Source organism: Nematolebias whitei, chromosome 3 (assembly GCF_014905685.2).
Source record: "Nematolebias whitei isolate Nwh7 chromosome 3, NemWhi1, whole genome shotgun sequence".
NCBI lineage: Eukaryota > Metazoa > Chordata > Actinopteri > Cyprinodontiformes > Rivulidae > Nematolebias > Nematolebias whitei.
Genome location: NC_056500.1, coordinates 45859396 through 45882172, shown reverse-complemented (window position 1 = coordinate 45882172; position 22777 = coordinate 45859396). Strand labels below are relative to the sequence as shown.

Below are 22777 nucleotides of genomic sequence, written 5' to 3'. Positions count from 1 at the left end.
AGCTTTCCTTTCCTGTGGTGTGAGGTTTGAAGGAGGCGGTTTGGCACTGGAGAGGGTTGCTAATATTTTCATTCCAAGTTGTTCTGCCTCTGCTTCCATCAAGTTGTTGTTCCTAATCGTGGATTCAGTGGCCGTGCTTAGTTCCACAACAGGTATTTCTTGTGGGGAGATGGCAAAATTGTATGATAGAAGGGGAAACACTGCATAACATGGTTGGTGATGCCATGGCTAGATGTTGACAGAAAACTGGAATTCAGCGATTATCAAAGGCTCATGGAAGAATTGTGATAAGATGCAGGTGGATGCCACAGATACTGTGAAGCAAAGTTACACAAACAGAACTGAGCGCCCTGCCTACTGAAATACCCCCCCCACAAGTTCATGTTTGCAGTCATGTTCTCATTGCTGAACAGCTTTCCGTGTCAGCAGACTTAAAAAAGAAAAGGTGAAACTGATTTGAAAAGTGCTACCTACATTACATGTGAAAACAACACCCACGCGTTCCTCTCACTTTGTGTAGCATACATTCTTTGGCAACAATGACGTCAGTCAGTGCTAGTTGGCAGCACAGCAGACGCAAATTTCCAGAAAATGAAGAAGTCTTATTCAGTACAATTAGACTGCAACATTGCTCAATCTTCTACAGAAAAGGAATTTCAACATAAACATTAAAAATAAACAAAATTCTAGCAACACAGATACTTAAAAAAAATAGCCAATACCATTTACAAAATTGCTAATAAAAATGGTTAATAGGCATAAAAATATGCCCAACAGTGATAACACTGGTTTCAATCTGGCATGTTGCTGCCAATAGTTTTAAAAATATCTTTATTTTTCCAACAAATGGTACAATTTCTTAGTTACACAGTTTAGTTTATTGTCTTCTATTGAAGATAAATTATGGGTTTAATATATTTGCAGCTCATTACGTTCAGTTTTTATTTCTGTTTTACATGATGTCCCAACGTCTCATGAAAAGAGGTTGTGCTGTGGTGAGTTGATTTTGGACATGAAAAGGACAGACAGTTGACAGTTTTGTCTCCTGGTCTTTTATTAGCAGTGCGTATCAAAGTTCTCCAGCATGGTCTCAGGTTTGATGTCTGCCCTCGGACCCCCCCCCCCAGGGGTTAATATTCTGATTACCTTCAAAAATGATCTCCCATCACCTGGTTTGCTGCTCTCTCTGCCATCATTCAACAATAGGCTACCCTTGTGACGCAGTCACCCCAGAGCCTGAACTGGAGTCGTTTGGTTCTGGTTCCCACCTGCCCAAACACACGAGGTCCTTGCAGCCTGCTCCAAATGCTCCATAAGGTTTGACAGTGGGAATGGTGGTTATGGAGGACGTTGCTGAGTTACGGCGAAGAGATTTATTTGTGCTTCATCTTTAAAGTGTGTAGTTCAGTCAGCAAACTGGTTTTTAATTTTCGGCCACATTGAGAGTACAAAACAAAACACACAGCAGTAACTTTATGAAATGTTATTACTGCTGGAACTGTAAGCATTTTGTCTTTGAATGAATGAATTTGCTTCAATAAAAAATAAATTTGAATACTGCTTGATTCCACAATTTGCTATTTACGGCTCAGTGTGGTTGTAGGAGTGCGCAAAAGTTTTATTATTCACGGGAAGGTTTAATAAACCAACAAGCTGCATATTAAAAAGAAACAAGAGGCAAAATTGAATATGTTCCAATCACATGACAGCCATGTTCATAGTTTAGCCAGGTTTTAAAGTTATTAAACTCTCGGTCATACAATCAATTCAATTCAGTTTCTTTATAGTTCCAAGTTACAACAGAAGTCATCTCAGGGCATTTTACAGGAACATTCACATACAAACAGGATTCCAAAAAAGTTGGGACACTAAACAAATTGTGAATAAAAACTGAATGCAATGATGTGGAGATGGCAAATGTCAATATTTTATTTGTAATATAACATAGATAACAGATCAGAAGTTTAATCTGAGTAAATGTAACATTTTAAAGGAAAAATATGTTGATTCAAAATTTCACAGTGTCAACAAATCCCAAAGAGGAAGCCATTTCTAAACAAGCTCCACAAGCTCAGACGTTTGCACTGGGCCAGGGGTCATTTAAAATGGAGTGTGGCAAAATGGAAGACTGTTCTGTGGTCAGATGAGTCACAATTTGAAGTTCTTTATGGAACACTGGGACGCCATGTCATCCGGACCAGAGAGGACAAGGATAGTCCAAGTTGTTATCAACGCTCCATTCAGAAGCCTGCATCACTGATGGTATGGGGTTGCATGAGCGCTTGTGGCATGGGCAGCTTGCATGTCTGGAAAGGCACCATTAATGCAGAGAACTATGTTCAGGTTCTAGAACATCATATGCTCCCATCTAGATGTCATCTCTTTCAGGGAAGACCCTGCATTTTTCAACACGATAATGTCAGACCACATTCTGCAGCAATCACAACATCATGGCTACGTAGGAGAAGGATCCGGGTACTGAAATGGCCAGCCTGCAGTCCAGATCTTTCACCTATAGAGAACATTTGGCACATCATAAAGAGGAAGGTGCGACAAAGAAGGCCCAAGACGATTGAACAGTTAGAGGCCTGTATTAGACATGAATGGGAGAGCATTCCTATTTCTAAACTTGAGAAACTGGTCTCCTCTGTCCCCAGACGTCTGTTGAGTGTTGTAAGAAGAAGGGGGGATGCCACACTGTGGTAAAAATGGACTTGTCCCAACTTTTTTGGGATTTGTTGACGCCATGAAATTTGGAAACAGATTTTTCCCTTAAAATGATACATTCTCTCAGTTTAAACTTTTGATCTGTGATTTGTGTTCTATTCTTAATAAAATATTAGATGTTGGCACCTACACATCATTGCATTCAGTTTTTATTCACAATTTGTTTAGTGTCCCAACTTTTTTGGAATCCGGTTTGTACATAGAAAGGCCAACCAGTAAAGTTCTCGATCTAAAGAAGCAGCAGACTTGTTGAATCTTCACTTTATCTCAGTCTCCCATCCTGAGCAAGCACAGTGGCAACAGTGAAAAGAAAAAAAATCCCTTTTAACAGGAAGAAACCTGCAGCAGAACCAGGCTCAGGACAAGTGACCATCTGCTTCGACCGGCAGTATCGATCGATATTGTACCAGAGACCCATTCACACACATATAGTGTTAATTATGCACAAAAACAGCAATTGCTCATGTACACTCTTGTTTTTAAGAGCAGGTGCAAAATGAGGCTAAACCGCTGCAATACTGCGCTCTGATAAAGATCTGAACAATAAATCCATCTATCTACTTTCTATACCTGCTCAGTCCTGATCAAGAAAGCTCATCAGAGACTCTACTTCCTCAGGCGGCTGAGACGAGCTGGTCTGGGAAGCTCAGTCCTCACCTCCTTCTACAGGTGTGCAGTGGAGAGCATCCTGTGCTCCAGCATCAACGTGTGGCATGAAGGCTGCACAGCTGCAGAAAGAAAAGCTCTGCAGAGAGTGGTGAAGGCTGCACAGAAGACTGTTGGAGTCAGTCTCCCCACCATCACAGACATCTACACCTCCAGATGCAGGAAGAGGGCCACCTGCATCATGAAGGACCCCACTCACCCAGCACACACTTTTTGCACTGCTCCCCTCAAGAAGGAGGTTGAGGAGCATTAAGTGTAGAACCATTATACTGAGGAACAGCTTCTACCCTGAAACTGTTAGACACATGAATCTCTAACCAGAATAATCACATCACGCTGCTGCTGATCTGTTTCATGTTGTTGTGTTCATTTGTACTCATCTGCTCACACAAGACTCATGTTCGTGCTGCTGTTCGGCATAATGTTTTTGTACTACTAGTCCTTAGTGTATTTTTAGTTAACGTTTTTTTTAGGTCATAGATCTTATTATTGTTTTTTTTTTTAATATTTTATACTTTTGTTGGACGTAACTGGGACCCTGTGTACACAGTTTCATTCCACTGCATGCACCACACGTAGTGTGTATGCCAAATAAAGAAACTTCGACTTTGATCAGAACAAAATATTCAAAATCAGTCTGATGTTGGTGATGGCAGCAGCTTGGTTCAAAGGTGGCTGCAGACACTCACATGCTCAGTATGAAGCAAATAAAAACAGCACTACTGTATCAAATCAGTACTGAAGTACATTTACGGTTGAAAACCAAATGTCTATAATAAAGAAGGAAGGCTCCATCAAAATAAAGTGTGAAACAGTTCCATCACTGATTTATGACCATAAAAAGAAAATTAGAAACGTAAACATCTAAGGCTCGCTTTCGGTGTAACAAGTTGTTCTTGGCACGATTTTCTGATAGCAATCTGACGAGGCGTGTTCGTACTCAGCTGGGAACAACAACATTCATATGTCATCGTTACTTCATTGCAGCGACACACGATGAGAATACATCTCACTGTAGTTTCCCCTTTGTGTCAGCCGAGACATTTCTGTGCAAAGTTAGCATTGTCTACCAATTTCTGTGTTACTTTCCTGATGCATTTTGTGATGGAAGGGTGTAAATGTCTGTAACCACTAAAGACTACGTGTGAGGCAGATACCTTCATGTAAAACATCTCGGAGTGTTACTCTGTCCCTCGAGATTGCGATGTCTTTCACTTTTGCTTTTGCCTCTGTTAAAGTCACACTCCTCAGGTCATTCTTCTCTATTCGAAGAGATGGGTAACCTGAAAGGACAAATGAAAAATATTCACATTTGACACACATAATCCACATGACAACCACCACCACCAAGGGACTTGAGCTGCGCTTCCACTTTGATGAAGCCAAGTTGTGAAATTTTATTTATAAGAACCAAATCCTCATTTGAATTTAAATAAACACCAGTTATTACAAGAAAAAAAAATCAGAAAACTGTGCAGGAGCTTGCTCAGACGTTGCGTTAAAGCACCCTAATGCAAAGTCCTGTATTACAGCACTTTTATTACTTAACCTCCCCACGTACACACTTATCAGCTTTTAGTGAGGAAGAACAATGTTTGGATACTAAAACACAAAGTTCCCCACATGTCTACACGTAAAGGATCATTGCAAATAAGACTTCTTTATTTTCATAATGACACTTTCTATGTGGACTGATGATAATCAGCTCATGTTTCACCTCCTGTATCCACAGCCTGCAACTCAGACAGAATGAACCATGTTAGTTTAGATTACATATAGGATGTAAATAAAATCTCAACAGAAAACTCACCATGACAAAACTAAACCAAGTCAAAAACATCCAAATAACACTTTATGCACTTGTTTAAGACTTTGGGCTAGAAGCTCAAAATAACATTTTGAATTTGTCAGAAGCCAAGATCCAGATTTAATCTTAAAATAGCATTAAAAAAACAGTCAGGAAGGCTCGCCCAGAACCCAATTACTATCAAAGATAAGATGACCTGTTTATATAAAAACTGTTTTGTAATAACACAGTTCATGTCAATGCTGCCTCCTAGAGTTCATAACATGAATACCACTTACTTTTCAACCAGCACGAAACGAAGTAAATGACTGTTTAGAACAGGGTTGATGTCCAAACCTGGACCTCATGGACCAGTATCCTGCATATTTTAGATGTTTCTCTGCTCTAAAACACCTGATTTGAATCAATGGGTGATTAACAGTTTCCTGCAGAGCTTGAAGAGCCATTGATCCAGGTGTGTTGGCGCAGAAAAACAAGTAAAACATTTTATTTATTGCATTTAACCTTTATTTAAACAGGTTAGTCTAATTCATGAGGACTCATTTTCAAGAGAGACCTGTTTTAAACAGTTTTAGTACAGTACAGACAATAAAAAGGAATTAAAATAAAAACAGTGTTAGAAAAACACTGTTACTGTTAGCAGCATGGTCCTGTTAGCAGAGAGGCTCTCTTAGCAGCATGGTTCTGTTAGTGTGGTTCTGTTAGCAGTGTGGTTCTGTTAGCAGCATGGTTCTGTTAGCAGAGAGGCTCTCTTAGCAGCATGGTTCTGTTAGTGTGGTTCTGTTAGCAGAGTGGTTCTGTTAGTGAGGTTCTCTTAGCAGCACGGTCCTGTTTGCAGTGTGGTACTGTTAGCAGTGTGATCTTATTAGCAGTGAGGCTCTCTTAGCAGCATGGTTGTTAGCAGCGTGGTCCTATTAGCTGCATGGTCCTGTTAGCAGCATGGTCCTGTTAGCAGCGTGGTACTGTTAACAGTATGGTTCTGTTAGTGTGGTCCTGTTAGCAGCATGGCCCTCTTAGCAGAGTGGTTCTGTTAGTGAGGTTCTCTTAGCAGCACGGTCCTGTTTGCAGTGTGGTACTGTTAGAAGTGCGGTTCTGTTAGTGGTGTGGTCCTGTTAGCAGTGTGGTCTTATTAGCAATGTGGTTCTGTTAGCAGAGTGGTCTTGTTTGCAGCATGGTACTGCCATGTGGTCCTGTTAGCAGTGTGGTCCCGTTAGCAGCATGATGGTAGTAATGACTGTGACAACGGACAATGAAAACATTATGAAAACATGCAGGATAGCTAGAAACCCATGACTTAGACAACTAGAGATGCTGCACAGAGTGGATCTAGTTGAGGCAGCTGCATAAACAAAAACTAGGGAACAGTAACGTGCATAAAGGATTGCATTCTGTTCATTGTTAGCCAACATTTAGAGGCACACAGATTTGGGAAAATATGTTTAAACATTGAAAAAGAATATGTAGTTCCTCAAGCCAAACCATCTCCAGCTTGATGGACAACATAGCTGTGGTTCTGAATGTACTCTGTTGAATCTCAATTCAATGCTTTACAAACACTGCAGTATGAGCGTAAATAAAATGCAACATAAAAAAATGCTTTAAACAAACTACTACTCTGTAATTCAATTCCCTAACGTTCTTCCACAATAAATTAGGTATTCTCTGGAGCTGAAAAGCCCCACTCACGCTGGATGGTGACACCCACTATGGAATAAAAAGTATACCAGAATGTTGATGGTCTTTGCTTGGTGAGATCTTCAGGCTTTTATTTAGAACACATGCAAGAGAGGTCCACGGTGGTTTCAAGCATGCACAAAACTTCCATAGCAAGGACATGGTGGTTTATCATTGTAGCGACTAGAGCCCAACCAATATATTGGTAGGGTCAATATTTTAGGCCGATATAGACATTTGGAGACCTATCGGTATCTGTGATAATTGTCCCATGATGCACCAATATAAACACTTCTAATTTTCACCCTGAAATGCCTGGAACCAGTTGTAATTGTACACTGTATCCAGCAGAGGGCGCATGAAGACTACTTTCAAGTGATGGCTGATCATTTTAAGTTTCATGTTCAGCACAGACGAAGCAGGGAGCAATACAGTGTAGTGTATTTTGCTGAACAGAGCACGGAAAGTTTATTAGAACTGATCTGTAAAACAAATCAACAAAAATAAATTATCTTCAATCCTCCAACCCAGTTGTCATTAGCTACGTGCTTCACAATTTAGCAAGCCAACGTTTAGATCAGCTAGCATAGACTTGTGAAACTTTATGCAGAACAATAAATCTAACTTAGAAGTAAAATATATCAGTGTTAGTAACGTTATCTTTGTCGTCCTCACTGAAACGTGTTGTTTGTCTGAAATCTTAACTTCTCTGAAAAGAAGAACAGAAAAGCCGCTGCTGCAGTCAGTACTAACTAAACCCCCACCATACGTGACTGACAGCTTAAACAATGAACAGGGAAGGGTGTTTCTTTGTGTAAATTTATATTTATGAAACACACTTGATAACTTTCTGATGAATAATGAGGATAGAAGATGTGAACGCACGTTAGGAAGACTGTTTTTATGACTAGGGCTCCACTTGTAAACCTAGACTGGGTCTATGTAAAGTGTGGATCTGACTAGCTTAGCTTCATGGTTGCTAACAGCTGCGTTAAATAAACAAGACCTGCTCCACTCGCTGTTTTTTTTTTATTCTTGGAGTGGACATAGCTCAAAAATGTTCAGCCATTATATTGGTTATTGGCATTAGTCATACTCTTCCAATAACAGCGATAGGCAAAACTTCCATATCGGCCGGGCTCTAGTAGTGGCAGCATATCAGGGTCCTGGGTGGATCCTGGTGCAGGATAATTATTACTCATGCATTGGTGAGGCTTGGTAAGAGAATATGAAGCAGGACTGACCATGCTGGCCTCATGCCTGGGCTGTGACTATGATTGTGACAAGATCCTTGTTACAACTTAGCGCAGACATCTTACCCATAGCTACCTCCTGATGTGATCGGAATCTGAGATTGAACCCGAAGCCTCGGGATTACACAACCTCAACACGGACCACAGAGTTATTGAAGCCCCCTAAAACATCTTCAGTAGTACTATCCCTTTAAACCACCCATCCCACGAGATGGTACTTAACCTTGTTGGTCATTGATCTGTACTAACCAGGTCACAGGATATTAATGCAAACAGGAACAGTGCTTAGAAAAGCAGTGCTGAGCGTTGAAAAGGAAGTGACGAGACTTATTTATCTCTGTCTGCATTGAACTTACTTTTGTTTTCATGAGGGGGAGCACCTGGGTTTTGGAAGGAGGAGGCAGCAAGCTGGAGAATGGGTGCAGAACCAGGGTGATTGTCTGATGAGGAGGTGGAGAGCAGGGAGAGGAAGGGAAGGAGAAACAAAGCTGTTTGAATAAATAGCTCACAGAACAACATGACCTGAATGAACGAATGTAACTCTTGTTTTAAATGTTCAGCTTATTCAGAGTCCTCCATTACAACAGGCATGCTTGTAAGTTGAGTAAACTTCCCCATCAAAGTGTTGGGTTTATGAAAGGGAGCAGATGGTGGTTTAAAAGCACAGGAGTAAGACAAAGAAAAGGCAAATGGGTGACACTAAATGCACAGAGGGTGATGTGCAGGTTTTAGCCACAAGAGGGCAGTGTCAAAAAGGCAAAACAAAGTCATGACTGCTTTCTAGAACCACAAACACAACAAAAAAAGTTTTTAATTTACAGTCAGGCTCCGTTGTTACTTATATTAGGACAGTTAAACTGCTAACCTTGGGACTGATATATCATCATTCTCATCTAAGTTTCAAAGAGCCATTTTTCAGGATCCTCAGTAACAAATGTTAAATTTGATCCAACAGCAGGGTGAGATTCTCTGTATTCAGTGTTTATTCTGATTGTTTTTAGAGCTGATTAGACATCAGCACAGCTGTAAATGTTCTGCATACTGCTCAACTGAGATCACCATCGTTTACCACGCATCCATAGTAAGACCCCAGTGACCACTCAACTGAGATATGACTGCTCTAAATGCATTTTAACGTCAAGTGAGAACTCGTGTACTTTCATCTATGTTGTGTAACTGCTAGCAGAGTAACACGTGTGGATGCAAAATGAACCGCGAGACACAAACTTGTAAGATGTCCTGTTTCTTACACAATCTATGAGCACAGCAAAAATATCACTAATGAGTTTTTAGGTGCCAAAAGTAGTTTTAAATCTTGTCTAATGGAGTTCATTAGTTCATCAGCTACAGTCCTATTTAAAACGAGACCCATACAGGAGTGAAGTGGTGCTGGCCTCAGTTCTGTAGCTGAAAGGTCTCATTCAGACCTACTTAGAAGCTCCTGATGTTTATTGTTTAAAAACAAGAACACAACAACCAATAGTGGTTTGTTTAAATTTAGCACTCTGTTTAACCTTATTACTGTATGCAAACCTTTCACAACTTATTCTAAAATTGCATGGAATTAGTGCTGATCCCTTCCTGCCATTTCCAGCATAAAAGACGCCTTTTCCTTTAATTGCTGCCTGATGTAAAGCACATGGTGATGTTCTCCACACAGCTCAGACACCAACAGGAGCAGCACAAACACAACATCTCTGCAGGGGCTGTGTTCTTCATTACCATCTTATGATACTCGTTAGTGTTTTTTACTTTTCCTTCTGCAGGGGTCGACACAAAGAGCAAAACTAACATGAAGCATTTGATGCAACCTGGGTTACCATCTTATGATACTAATAAAGCTAATTAGGTATTCAGTTAAGTAAAGAATTTCACATTAGCATCTGCTGATTCCAGAACAAAAAGAGTGAGAGAAAAGTGTCACAGAATGGGGTTTTAAAGGGATATTCTGGCAAGTTTGAAGTGGGTTGCGTATAAAATTTATGAGCAAATAGCTTTGAAACCTCGTCTCAGTATGGAGGATTAAAGTTAAATTCTGAATGGACTGATAACAGTGAGTCTGAATGCAGCAAAGACTAAACAAAGCTGATCATAAACTCATAGGGGTTTATCGTTCTATTTTGATTGAAGTTTTTATACAACAGCAATTCTGTTAGCTCAATAGTCCTGTCAAAATAATTTTTCTCCAAACAGAGCATTTAACAAGTTATCCACAACAGGTTAGATAATGACTGGTCATAACATTTGAAAATAACCTCATTTAAATCTCTTCAAAATAGGCATATATGAGAACTTCTGTGTAAATAAAATATATTTTCATTTAGGTACAGTCATTCTGACAGGATGTGATGGAGTGGAGAGATGAAGAAAATAAAGAGTCTTACTGGTGACAGAAGCTGCGTTGTTTGGAGTATCAGCCCTCAGGTACTGCGTGGTCTGAGTGGACGGCTGAGACAGGCCCTGTGAGCTCCCACTGTCACTCACACTGACACACACACACATGCACACACACACAAAAATAAGCAGTTCTTTGAAAGTGAAGCTGCAAATGATAACTGCTTGAATAGTTTTTGTATGAATCAAATCCCAGTTCCTTAATTCATACTACTTAGTTTCAAACAAGTGATGTTGAATAAAAGCTCTCTGACAAAGGCTGCAAGTGGTTTTAGATTATGAACTTTATTTTTTGTCAGGAATAAATCACCATTTAATAATTTCTTTAATAGTTAGTTAAGATGTTAACATGTTCCATTCAGACAAATCTTTCCTAAATGCATTGACAATGAAAGTAGGAATAAAAATGTATTTAAAAATGCAGCAAGAAATGAGCTTGGAATGGACACCACAGCCTTCTGTTATGGTTGGGCTCATTTCCACCATCAGCACACAGATGTTCTGTGGTGAACATGTTGGTGAACACAGACAGAGTTATGAAGTCGTAATCAGCAGCAGCTGTCAATCAGTATTGTAGAGTGAGATATCATGCATGTTCAAGAATCTAATAAAGATTTATTTCATAATAAATTTATCTTTGTTCTTTATGTTGCAGCAGTCCCAGCTGAATGCACACAGCTCAAAAACTTCACTTTTGTTTTCTGTAACTACAGAGAAGATCATGAAATCTGATCCACATCAAAAGCATCATATTGTGTATATTTGAATAAAACTCTTTTAACCTTTAACTTTATGACTATTCATGTTCCTCAGGGGGAAAATCTACCACCTTATTTACCTACTTTAAAATATCTGTTTAAAATATTTGTTCCACAAAAATCTAGTCATTTGTTTTGAGCCGTCTCAGTCTGAAATAAAAGAAGGATGCTTGGTTCTGTTGGCCCAGTCAGAGAGGTTCTGACCCGCCTCCTCTGCAGAGTCAGACTTCCAAGTGGGGCTTTGTCCACCATTCCTCTCGTTCCTCTTCTAAAACAAATCCTGGTCATCCTCTTCATCATCTAAGTCTTCTCTGTCTGACTCAGACTGTTGTTCTCCTTCATGATCCTCTCCTCTGCCTGAGAGGTTCTGACTCTGTGGTTCTGTTCTCCTCTGGGTCCACAGCTCCATCGTTCTCACGTTCAAAGAACGCCTCATTGTTTCGACTCAAACACTAAAACTGACTAAAAGCTAAACTACACCCTAACTGTTGAACCCAAACAAGCTAAAAATCAGAAATCTCTCAAACCTCATGACTCACTCCTGCTCTCACTGTGTCTTTATGGCGATGAACTCCGTTCAGCTTCTGCGTCTTTCTCTTCTTCTTCCTGTAGATTTTTTGGCGCTCAACAAATAACTTTGAGCCTCCGTCAGAAAGGAGGTGAAGGTTGTTTATCTGTTCGACAGGGTGGGAGGTGACAGTGGAGGATGATGGGGGTGTTTTGTCCCGAGACTGCCCGTCTTTGCAGCAGCCTCTCGCTCTAACGTGCTTCAGTTATGATGATGATTTTCAAAAAAAGACGTGGCGTGGATTATTTACCATAACTCTGGTTTGACTTGACATAACAACAAGATTTAAAATCTGTTGTGAAGTTTGAACTTTTGATTCAAATTAAAACAGAGTCTCTGAAAGGCTGGGTCTTTCCTGCTAGAGCGATTGAAATCAGTCATGTGACTATCATGCGTCGGTATGTCGATCGACTCCAAAAGGAAATAAATAAATAAAATAAATCGTCAGTCAGAGTAGGCAGCAAAATCACTGCCTACCGCCTGTTACTGAGAAGGCAGCACCAGGCAGTTTTTATTTGGTTGGCTATGTCTGGTGATCTTCCAGTCCAATGTTGATAAATCTAATTTTTTTCTCCTCTCTCTCTCAGTTTGCCTTTGGTGTTAATACATTTTATATTTAAATAATTATTATTAACAGCTGTAAGGATGTGTAGCAACAATAAAATGAATGAATGACTAAACAATCCAGTAGCTTTAACATAACCTTCAATATCAAATAACATTTTAGGCAATACAGAGACATTGACAAACAAGAAAAAAAATTGTAATATGTCGGCATTTTATGTTTTGAAGTGTTAATGAATAGTTTATAAATTAGATTTACTGTAATAATATTCAGTTGGGTGTTATTTGTTCAATCCTTTTGTCTAATAATCTGAAGGATATCATGAGTACATTTTTAGTGACAGAGAGTGAAAGCTCAGTAAAAGTAAAGATGTTTTTGGAGGAAATCTTGTTTTTATGTTAACATATTATTATGAACAGTCTATTTTTTTGTTCTTCAAATAAACGAGAATTTAGGAGAAAAATTCTTGGATGAAACACTGAGGCTGAGTGTAAAAACTTCAGAATATGCAGGAAAATCTGAAGATTAAAAAATATCTAAAGATTAAAAAAACACCAAAAAAACCCCAGCTTTATTAAATATCAGCTGCTCGTTTACAGCCAGTAGATCAAGTTCAACTGGACTTTATTTCTGTTTGAAAATTTAAGTAAAATCTGTTTGTAAGTTGTTTTTCCTTTTTTACTTTATTAATGTCCACAACCTGCTTTACAAGAAAAAAACAATCTACTTTTTTACTGAGGCCAAATGATCATTTCTATGGCAGGGGTAGACATGAGTCCAGCAGACAACCTCTTAAGAGATTCTGGTTGTTCTCCTCAATAGACTGCAAGAAGTGAACTTGTTAAATAAATAAATACTAGCGTATTTAAGGCGACGATTATAGTAGAAAAGAATCATTTGACTGAACGTTTTTCTACACCTAGAGATTACGCAAACTTGCCTCTCTCTCAAACTCAGTTTGGTCACGCACGCAAGTTGGACATAACGATGAGGACAGTGCTCCGAACACATTAACATTATTTTATGGTTTTTTGTACTTTAATTACAAAATATCCTCGGCAACAGGTAGGTGAAATAGAACTAGTTCACAAACAAATTGAAAGTACAAGCTTTCCTACAAGTACCTCATCTGCGTCTCAAATCATGAGTCCACCAATTGTCCACTAATGATGTCCACAAGAACTAAACGTCTTGTCAAAGATCCAAAATTCACGGTTGAAACCCGTGCCTTTGTGTAAAAAGATGTTTTTCTCTGCAAAAAGAAGCTGAGAACTTGTTTACTGATTTTTTTATTACAAACTTTGTGTGACAAATGTTATGCTAAAGAGCTCAAACCACACTGAGCGTCTGCCATTCTGAGAACCAAAGAGAGACAGCCCATGTCACGTCAAGGGGCCTCCCTCCCATTTTTCTTACAGAGACACGCCGCTCGCTCCCTCACTATCCAACCTTCGGTTCAATCGGTCTTATACTGCCATCTCGTGGTCAAAAAAGGTACTACATGTAAAACAAATGAATAATTTCTTCTTAAATTTGACAATAATTACTAATTATTGTCAAATTTCAAACAATATTATTGTTTATTGCAATAATTTCTGAGGCAATTAATCGCCCAGCAAGCTTTGTTATTGTGACAGGCCTACAATCAATATTTAATCTAATAAGCAGATTTTCAACCTAATAAATGATGGTTGATGGCTGAATCAATTAATATATCTGAACTTTAACAACAAAATGTTGTGTAAATAAAATGTCTTTTATTCAGTGTGTTGCCGATAATGTATTTTTTTAAGCTCACTTTGCATTACTGTAACTGTGATAGTTTGTGCTATCAGACAAACTAAGTTTCTGAAAGCTGAGAACTTGCACTTTAGAGCCATTATAGGCTCTAAATTACGACAACTCGTGAAACAACCCCTCTGAAACCAGAAGAAGGTAAAGAGTCCAACCTGTCCTCCGTCTCTACTCTCTTGACACTGTGCAGGTGAAGGATGGCCAGGATAATGGCAATGAGAAAGATGACAATGCAGCAGACGCTCACACTGATGTAGAACACCTGGGTGGAGGTGGTTGGGGTGGGCACGCCATTAACTGATTAAAAAAAACAAAAAACATAACTCACATTAACAAAAGAGCAAATCTGACAAATGGAACATTGGTACACTACAAAAGCTTAAAGTGTGTTTCTGTTCTGAGAGAGGCAGAAAATAAAATCTGAGGTAAGACATGAAAAAGAAAACAGCTCATGGGACAGAAACTGTAAATCCATCTGGGGCCCCTCTTAGTTTTAATAGAGGCCAAAATTGTATTAGCTCTGCCCAGAAATCAGTGTCTGAAAGCTTTTCTCATCACCTCCATAAAAGGCTCTGGGGGGCCCCAAGACCCTCTGGTCTAGCCAAGCAGAAGGGACTCACGACCACTAATGGTACTTTGTTACTCAAGCTGCACACTCACAGAGTCTATATGGATAAAACACTGAGGGGTGGGGGTCTGACAAGGTGCAGCCTGAAGGATCCACTTTAGGCTCAGAAAATATCTTCTTATAGACGGTTTGACTACAGTGGACTAAACACAGAGACATCTTATAATTTAGCAAGTCTTCTCAGGCTGAAGACACATGTGATAGACGGTACATAAACATGACAAGAGGATAAAAACAGCAGATAGTGGCAGTGAGACGACTTACAGCCTGTCGGCAGAACGGTGTTATTGTTGAAGGGAACGGGTATCTTTGGGTCAGAATCTATTCCTGTTTGAAAAGAAAAGTAAATGTTATTAAATTTAGTTAATGTCAGAGGTTTAAGATAATTATTCAAACCATGAAAGTAATAAAAACACGCAACGCTGAACGATAGCACCAGATCTGGCAAAGAGTGGTCCAGTATCTAATTGGAATTTTGCCAGCAGCTTATTGGTGTCTACAGAAGAAAAAGAAGACAAAAATAAAACTAAAATAATCTTCAGATCAAACTCTGGACATTAACTGAAACATTAGTAGGGAGGTTTGTATATATTTGAGCCTGAATGCATAATTTTGAGAAAATCCACAATAAATTCAAACTTGAGCACCTTTTAATTTTTTTATTGTTGAAGTTGTGAAAAATTTCATTCTAGAAAAAGAACTGTTCAAACAAACCAGTAAAACGCCCACATTTAGATGAAATTTATGTTCATGGTGAGTGTATATAAACTTGTGACCACAACTGTGCAGCAAATATAGATAAATATGGAAACAAAATATAGAAATATCCATACAGTTTTACTTTGTTTTAATTCATTAGAAAGACTCATCATTTTAAAACTTTATGGTTTAAACTCAATGGTGGCTACAGACCAAAATAGGATTTGTGAATTATAAAAAAAATAAATAAAAATAAATCATTAAGTTCCAAATGTGTAATGAAAAACTAAATGCCCACTATTTTTGTGCACTGTGAGCTATTACTGGAACTATTCATCACAGGAGTCATTCCTCAGCTTCCACTCAAACATTACTCAAACATACAAAGAAGCCATCCAAGCTACCATTTGAACTGAAGGGTAAAATAAAACATGAATACATATGTTTCCACAGAGCCTACAGGAAGAGGACTCTGCATGGATAATGTCTCGATTTTCTCAGTTATTATAGAACATCTTGATTATAAAAAACGTGTGATAAACTGATATTTCTTAAAGGCTCAGCATTATCTTAACCCAACAATGAAAGCATAAATCCACTGCAGTTTTTCAATCTGTCTAATTATTTGCACAAGGGACCTGCTAACAAGATCTGCTAAAGCTGCTAACTGCACCAAGCCGCTAACTGCACCACGCCGCTAAATGAACCACTCCGCTAACAGTATCATGGAGCCAACTGGACCATGTCGCTACGATAACTTCACCGTCATCACACTCGACCACTAAATACCAGTTTATGTTAGTTTAGTTTATGTTAGTACTCGCATTAAGCATGTACATTGTAGTCAAACAGAACCTATGAGAATTGTGATGCTGTTGTTTGATGTATTGTTTTGCATTATTAGTGACTGGCATATATCTTAGATCTTTTAGCGTACTGTTTGGCGTTCGTTTTGTGTGTATCTTAGTTTATATCTTAGATTCTTATTTACCGTTTCTTTTTACACTTTATATTTTTGCTATTGTTTGATGTAACTGGGACCCTGTGTACACAATTTCGTTCCACTACATGTACCACATGTGATGCGAACAACAATAAAGAATCTCCGACTCTTGTTTTTGCAATTATTTAGAGCAGAGGTCACCAACAGGCGGACCCGAGTCCAGATTCGGAACAAAATGATTTCTCATGCAGACCCGAACCTTTAAGGGGCCGTTTACATGGCGCGTATTTTGAGTGAATCCGCACCTTTCTCTCTGCAGTTCGGCTGTTCATTTACACAAACCAGTCGCCCCCCTCTCTTTGAATCTGGAGGTTTTTCAACCCACCTCAGAGTGGAGGTTTTCGAGGCGGCCACATGCCGCTGATTGATTTATCGCGACAACATAAATAAATAAATAAATAAATAAATAAATAAATATATATATATATATATATATATATATATATATATATATATGTATATATGTATGTATATATACGCAGTGAGGGAAATAAGTATTTGAACACCCTGCGACTTTGCAAGTTCTCCCACTTAGAAATCATGGAAGGGTCTGAAATTTTCATCTTAGGTGCATGTCCATTGTGAGAGACATAATCTTTAAAAAAAATCCAGAAATCACAATGTAAGATTTTTTAATAACATATTTGTATGTTACTGCTGCAAATAAGTATTTGAACACCTGTAAAAATCAATGTTAATATTTGGTACAGTAGCCTTTGTTTGCAATTACAGAGGTCAAACATTTCCTGTAGTGTTTCACCAGGTTTGCACACACTGCAGCAGGATTTTGGACCATTCCTCCACACAGATCTTCTCTAGATCAGCCAGGTCTCTGGGCTGTCGCTGAGAAACAGAGTTTGAGCTCCCTCCAAAGATTTTCTATAGGGTTTAGGTTTGGAGACTGGCTAGGCCATTCCAGAACCTTGATATCCATCTAACGGAGCCACTCCTTTGTTATCCTGGCTGTGTGCTTCAGGTCATTGTCATGTTGGAAGACCCAGCCACGACCCATCTTCAATACTCTAACTGATGGAAGGAGGTTGTTCCCCAAAATCTTACAATACATGGCCCCGGTCATCCTCTCCTTAATACAGTGCAGTCGTCCTGTCCCATGTGCAGAAAAACACCCCCAAAGCATGATGCTTCCACCCTCATGCTTCACAGTAGGGATGGTGTTTTTGGGATGGTACTCATGATTCTTCAGCCTCCAAACACGTCGAGTGGAATTAAGACCAAAAAAAAAAAAAAAAAAGACCAAAAAGTTCTATTTTGGTCTCATCTGACCACATAACTTTCTCTCATGACTCCTCTTGATCATCCAAATGGTCATGGGCAAACTTCAGACGGGCCTGGACGTGTGCTGATTTAAGCAGGGGAACCTTCCGTGCCATGCATGACTTTAAACTATGACGTCTTAGTGTATTACCCACAGTAACCTTGGAACCAGTGGTGCCAGCTCTCTTCAGGTCATTGACCAGCTCCTCCCGTGTAGTTCTGGGCTGATTCCTCACCTTTCTTAGGATCATTGATACGCCACGAGGTGAGATCTTGCATGGAGCCCCAGTCCGAGGGAGATTGACAGTCATGTTTAGCTTCTTCCATTTTCTAATTCATTCATTCAACCTTTATTTAGACAGGTAAATCTCATTGAGCCTCGAGGACTCATTTACAAGAGAGACCTGATTACAACAAAGAATGATGACAACAATGGACAACAGTGACAACAATAAACAGTTATAAAAAGTCATACTCCAGTGTTCTTTTTAAAAAACAAAAACAAATAGGATGGCTAAAAGAAAAAGGTAACAAAAAACAGCTAGATTCTAAGGCAAATGTAGAAAACTAAAAACATGAACATGTCTGCATTGGTCCCTGCCAGTAGTCCAACAGATTCTTAAAGTCACTTAGAGAGGTCAAGGTCGAGAGCTTCAGATCTTTTTGTAAGGTATTCCAGGAAACAGGAGCGGAGCAGGAGAAGGCCCTTTTGCCTAGTTCAGTCCTCACTGAGGGAACACTGCAGGTAATAATGTCCTGACAGCACACGCTGTAGCTGCACTCACACAGACATGTAGGAGGAGATGTATGAAGGCAGCAGACCAAGAAGTGATTTAAAGATGAAAATGTACCAGTGAGAGAGTCTGCGTGAAGTTAATGATGTCCAGTTAACCAGTGAATACAGGGTGCAGTAGTGGGTACAATAATCACAGCCAGTTATGAATCTTAGTGCACCATGATAGACAGCATCCAACATCTGCAGGGTTCTTGTAGGAGCGTTCATGTAAATAATGTCACCGTAATCAATGGAGGGAAGGAAAGTCACAGATACAAGGCGTTTCCTAGCATTCAGGGTTAGACAGGATCTGTTTCTGAAAAAGAAATCCAGTTTAACTTTCAGTTTCTTTACCAAGTTTTCCACATGGAGCTTAAAAGAGAGATGCGAGTCGACCAAGATACCCAATATTTATAGGAATCAACAAACACAATGGGGACACCATTTGAGGATGAAATCAGAGGAAGAACTGCTGGGACCAACTTCATATTTAAAAAAAGTATCCCTTTGATTTTGTCGGCATTTAGGACAAGTTTGAGATGGAACAAATCTGTCTGGATGTTATTGAATGCAGATTTCAAAAGCTGGAAAGCCTTATCAACTGTTTTAGCTCGACAATAAACAACTGTCATCAGCATAGAAATGTATGGATGCATTAGGGATGTTTTTACCTACATTATGTATGTAGATTGTAAAGTGGGTGGGTCCTAAGACTGAGCCTTGTGGCACACCATTGTTGACTGTTAAATAACTGGAGGAAGTACCATTATGTTGAACACATTGCCTCCGGTCTGAGAGATAGTTAGAGAACCAACCAATGGTGTGTTCTGAGAAACCGATTTCTGAGAGTTTATGACACAAGATGTTATGATCCACAGTGTCAAAAGCTTTGGACAGGTCTAAGAAAAGTGCAGCACAATAATCCTTAGTATCCAGTGCTTCAACGATGTCATTAAGAACCTTCAGTGAAGCAGTGGTTGTGCTGTGTTGCTTCCTGAAACCAGATTGATGTGGAGGTAAGATGTTAAATGAGTCCAGGTAATCTTTGATTTGAGAGTTTATCAGTTTTTCTAGAACCTTGGCTAAAATGCAGAGTTTAGAGATTGGTTGATAGTTGTTTAGTGAGATGGGGTCACCTCCCTTCAGTAAAGGAAGAACAAAGGCTGTTTTCCAAGCGTCTGGAATGGAGTTTTGGTTTATGGAGAGATTGAAGATGTGGGTCACTGGGACTGTGATGATATGAGCAGCCAGCCTTAAGAAATGAGGTGGAAGTTCATCTGGACCTGCAGATTTTTTAGGATCAAGATCTTTTAACAGTTTATTGACCTCACTAACTGAGAACGGAGAAAAAGAGAAGCTGTGTTTAACTGAGGATTGACTTGTAGAAGGGATTTGATTTGTAGAAGTTTGGTTATTAAGTGAAGTGGCTGATTTTCCATTAGTGACTGTGTCAAATAAAGAACTAGATGCAACAAAATGTTTGTTGAAACATTTCAGAATCTCGTGCTTATTTGTCAGGAACAGAGTTAACGAGAAGTTGTGATGGGAGGTCAGATGATTGGGTGGTGCCTGAGAGAGATTTGATGGTTTTCCAGAATCTGTTGGGGTCATTTAGATTTTTGAAGGTCGGAGATAAAAAATAGTTGCGTTTTGCTGCTTTGACAGCAGTTGTGCATTTATTCCTCATCTGTCGAAAACTCATCAAATCAGTGTCTGAGTCAGATTTTCTCGCTGCAGCCCAAAGATGGTCTCTCCTGTGCAGGAGGTCAGCTAGCTCTGGAGTAAACCAGGGGCTGTCTCGTCTCTTTATTCTGAACTGATGAAAAGGAGCATGTTTGTTCACAAAATAAATGAAACTATTATGGAAATAGTTCCAAGCGGAATTCATGTCATCAATTAAAAGAATACGATGCCAGTCAAAGTGAGACAGATCCCAGAGGAATGACTGTTCACAAAAACGTTTCAGATCCCGTTTTTGAATTAATCTGGGCTTAGAAGGTGGAAGTTTAATATCTCTCAAAATCGCTGTCACACAATGATCACTCAAAATATTAGCAAATACACCTGTACCAGGGAATTTGTGAGACATATTTGTTAGAAACAGGTCTAAAATGGAGGATTTTTCAGGACGGTTTTTGTTTAAACTTGTCTGAGAGTTGATCAATTGGGTAAGATTGAGAGACAGGCAACATTCCTTGAATTTATAACAGAGGGGGGTCAACTTACCCCAGTAAATGTTGAAGTCTCCTGCCAAAAAGTTCTCTTTGAATTTTAAATTACCAAGGAATTCCATCAGGGAGGACAAAGCCTCAGGTGTTGTTGAAGGTGGACGATAACAATAGACTACAGATAAGATCTGGCCTACATTCAAAGTGATGTTTATAGCTATGGCATCAATTTGGTTAGGAATTGTTCTATTTCGTATAGGCTTCGCCCTTTAAGAGCTGTCGCTTAGTGGGTTTTATCACATCATGCAAAGCATCGCAATGAAAAGTTTAGTCCACGCCCACCTGCTGTGTGGGCCCCACCCGGTCCGTATAAATTACGTTAAGAGCGGGTAATCGGCTCCCAATTTTCTTCAGCAAGCTTATAGCACTGACCTTCAACAAGATGTCCAGCATCAACACTATCCGCCTGTGTCCGTCCTGCAATACCGCTACTTGCTGAGTTTTGACCGGCATGAAACCTGCGAAGGATGCCTGGGTCCCCGCCACGTCGCCCACGCCTCCTCCTGCTGCCACTGTGACCTCCTTCCTCCGGAGGAAAGGCAGAGGAGAGCAGCCTTGTTTAAGGCTAACGTCGAGGACTGCCTGTCCGTGACGGGAGACTGTTCGCTGGACAATGTCATCGACTTCTTCGACGCCGGCTCTCGGAGCGAATCGGATGGTTCCTCTGGGACAGGCGACGTCAGCAGCAGCCCCGATGCTCGCTCCTTCCCGGAGAGCGTAGTGTGGGAAAGAGAGGGTCTGAGTGGATGCTCACCCCCTCCGGGCTTTCCTGCCTCAACGGCCACATCACTCCCTGCCGTCGGTGCCCTCCTCTCGGAGCTGCCCGGCATTATCCGGGAAGCTGCTGACACGAAGGGACTTTCCGTCCCTCTTCTCCCCCCGCACAGATCGAATGATCTAGCGGGAAGGTTTGGCTCCACCCCGGCTCACCGTCCTGATCCCATCTGGTCCCATTTTCCAGCAGTGGCGTCCTACTAGAACAAGGCTGCGGCCGGTCCTGGTAAATTGAGGGCACCCGTCTCCACTTTCGCTCCCATCACCAGAGTGGAGGGGCTCACAGAGCGGAACTTTCCCTCGGTACCCATCCCCCCGGAGCCGAGCCTGGCGGAAGCTTTCAGAGCAAAGCCGTCCAGGTTGGAGCAGCATCCTGTCCCTCCTGGGAAACATAACCAGACGGTGACTACGCTCTCCAATCGAGCTCACCAGTGTGCGTTCCAGGTGGCCGCAGCAAACAACAACGTGGCGCTGTTTACGTACAGCGTTTCCAAGAGGCTGGAGACCGCAGATCTGCATGAGGAGACCAAGAGCTCCCTTTGCAAGGCGTCTGACATCATCCTCAGCATGTGCGCCTCTTCTGCTGTCTGCCTGTCCCGAATTGCAGCGTGGATGACGATGATTCAGAGGTCCACCTGGCTCCGTCACTCCCCCTCTGTCGGAAAAACTGCACAAAGACCTGATGGAGGGCCCCATCACGACGGACGCACTGTTCGGGAGCAGTTTCAAGGCCATGCTGGAAAACTTGGAGGAGGTGTCAGAGACTGTGCGCCACCTCATCAAGCCGCGTGCCTCATCCCGCCCCCTGGCCCGCTGGAAGGATCGTCGTGAGCAGAGACAACAACGACGACGTTCCACGGCCGCAGCAGCGTCTTCTCGCTCAGCTCCACCGCCAGCCCCGCCCGTCAGAGACCAGCCCTCCTCATCCTGGCAACCGGCAGTTCAGTGTTTTCCCAGAGATCGCCAACAGGCGGCGCCCTGGGCCAACAAATCGCAGAGCTCACGGGGGAAAAGATTCAAAAAATGACGGTCTGCGGAAGATGTGTGTAAAAATGACATGAGTTATGAAATAAAACATGAACATCATTCAATGATTAAAGTCTGTTTTTAGCCAGTCTGTCAGCTCGGATGAACTCATAGCAGCTGCGCACACATCCTCCACACAAAACGAGCCGGTGTCTTTAAAAAA

At 40.6% G+C, this 22777-nt stretch overlaps 1 protein-coding gene across 1 annotated transcript in view; it reads right to left on the bottom strand.

Moving 5' to 3' along the window:
- ryk (receptor like tyrosine kinase) overlaps positions 1 to 22777 on the bottom strand; it is a gene marked incomplete in the record, with an annotated part of 109934 nt that overhangs the window by 33182 nt on the left and 53975 nt on the right. The window contains 5 exon segments of the mRNA XM_037698303.1: positions 4551 to 4676; positions 8484 to 8567; positions 10512 to 10612; positions 14362 to 14503; positions 15099 to 15161. Of these exon segments, the coding sequence (XP_037554231.1) occupies positions 4551 to 4676; positions 8484 to 8567; positions 10512 to 10612; positions 14362 to 14503; positions 15099 to 15161 (516 nt within the window).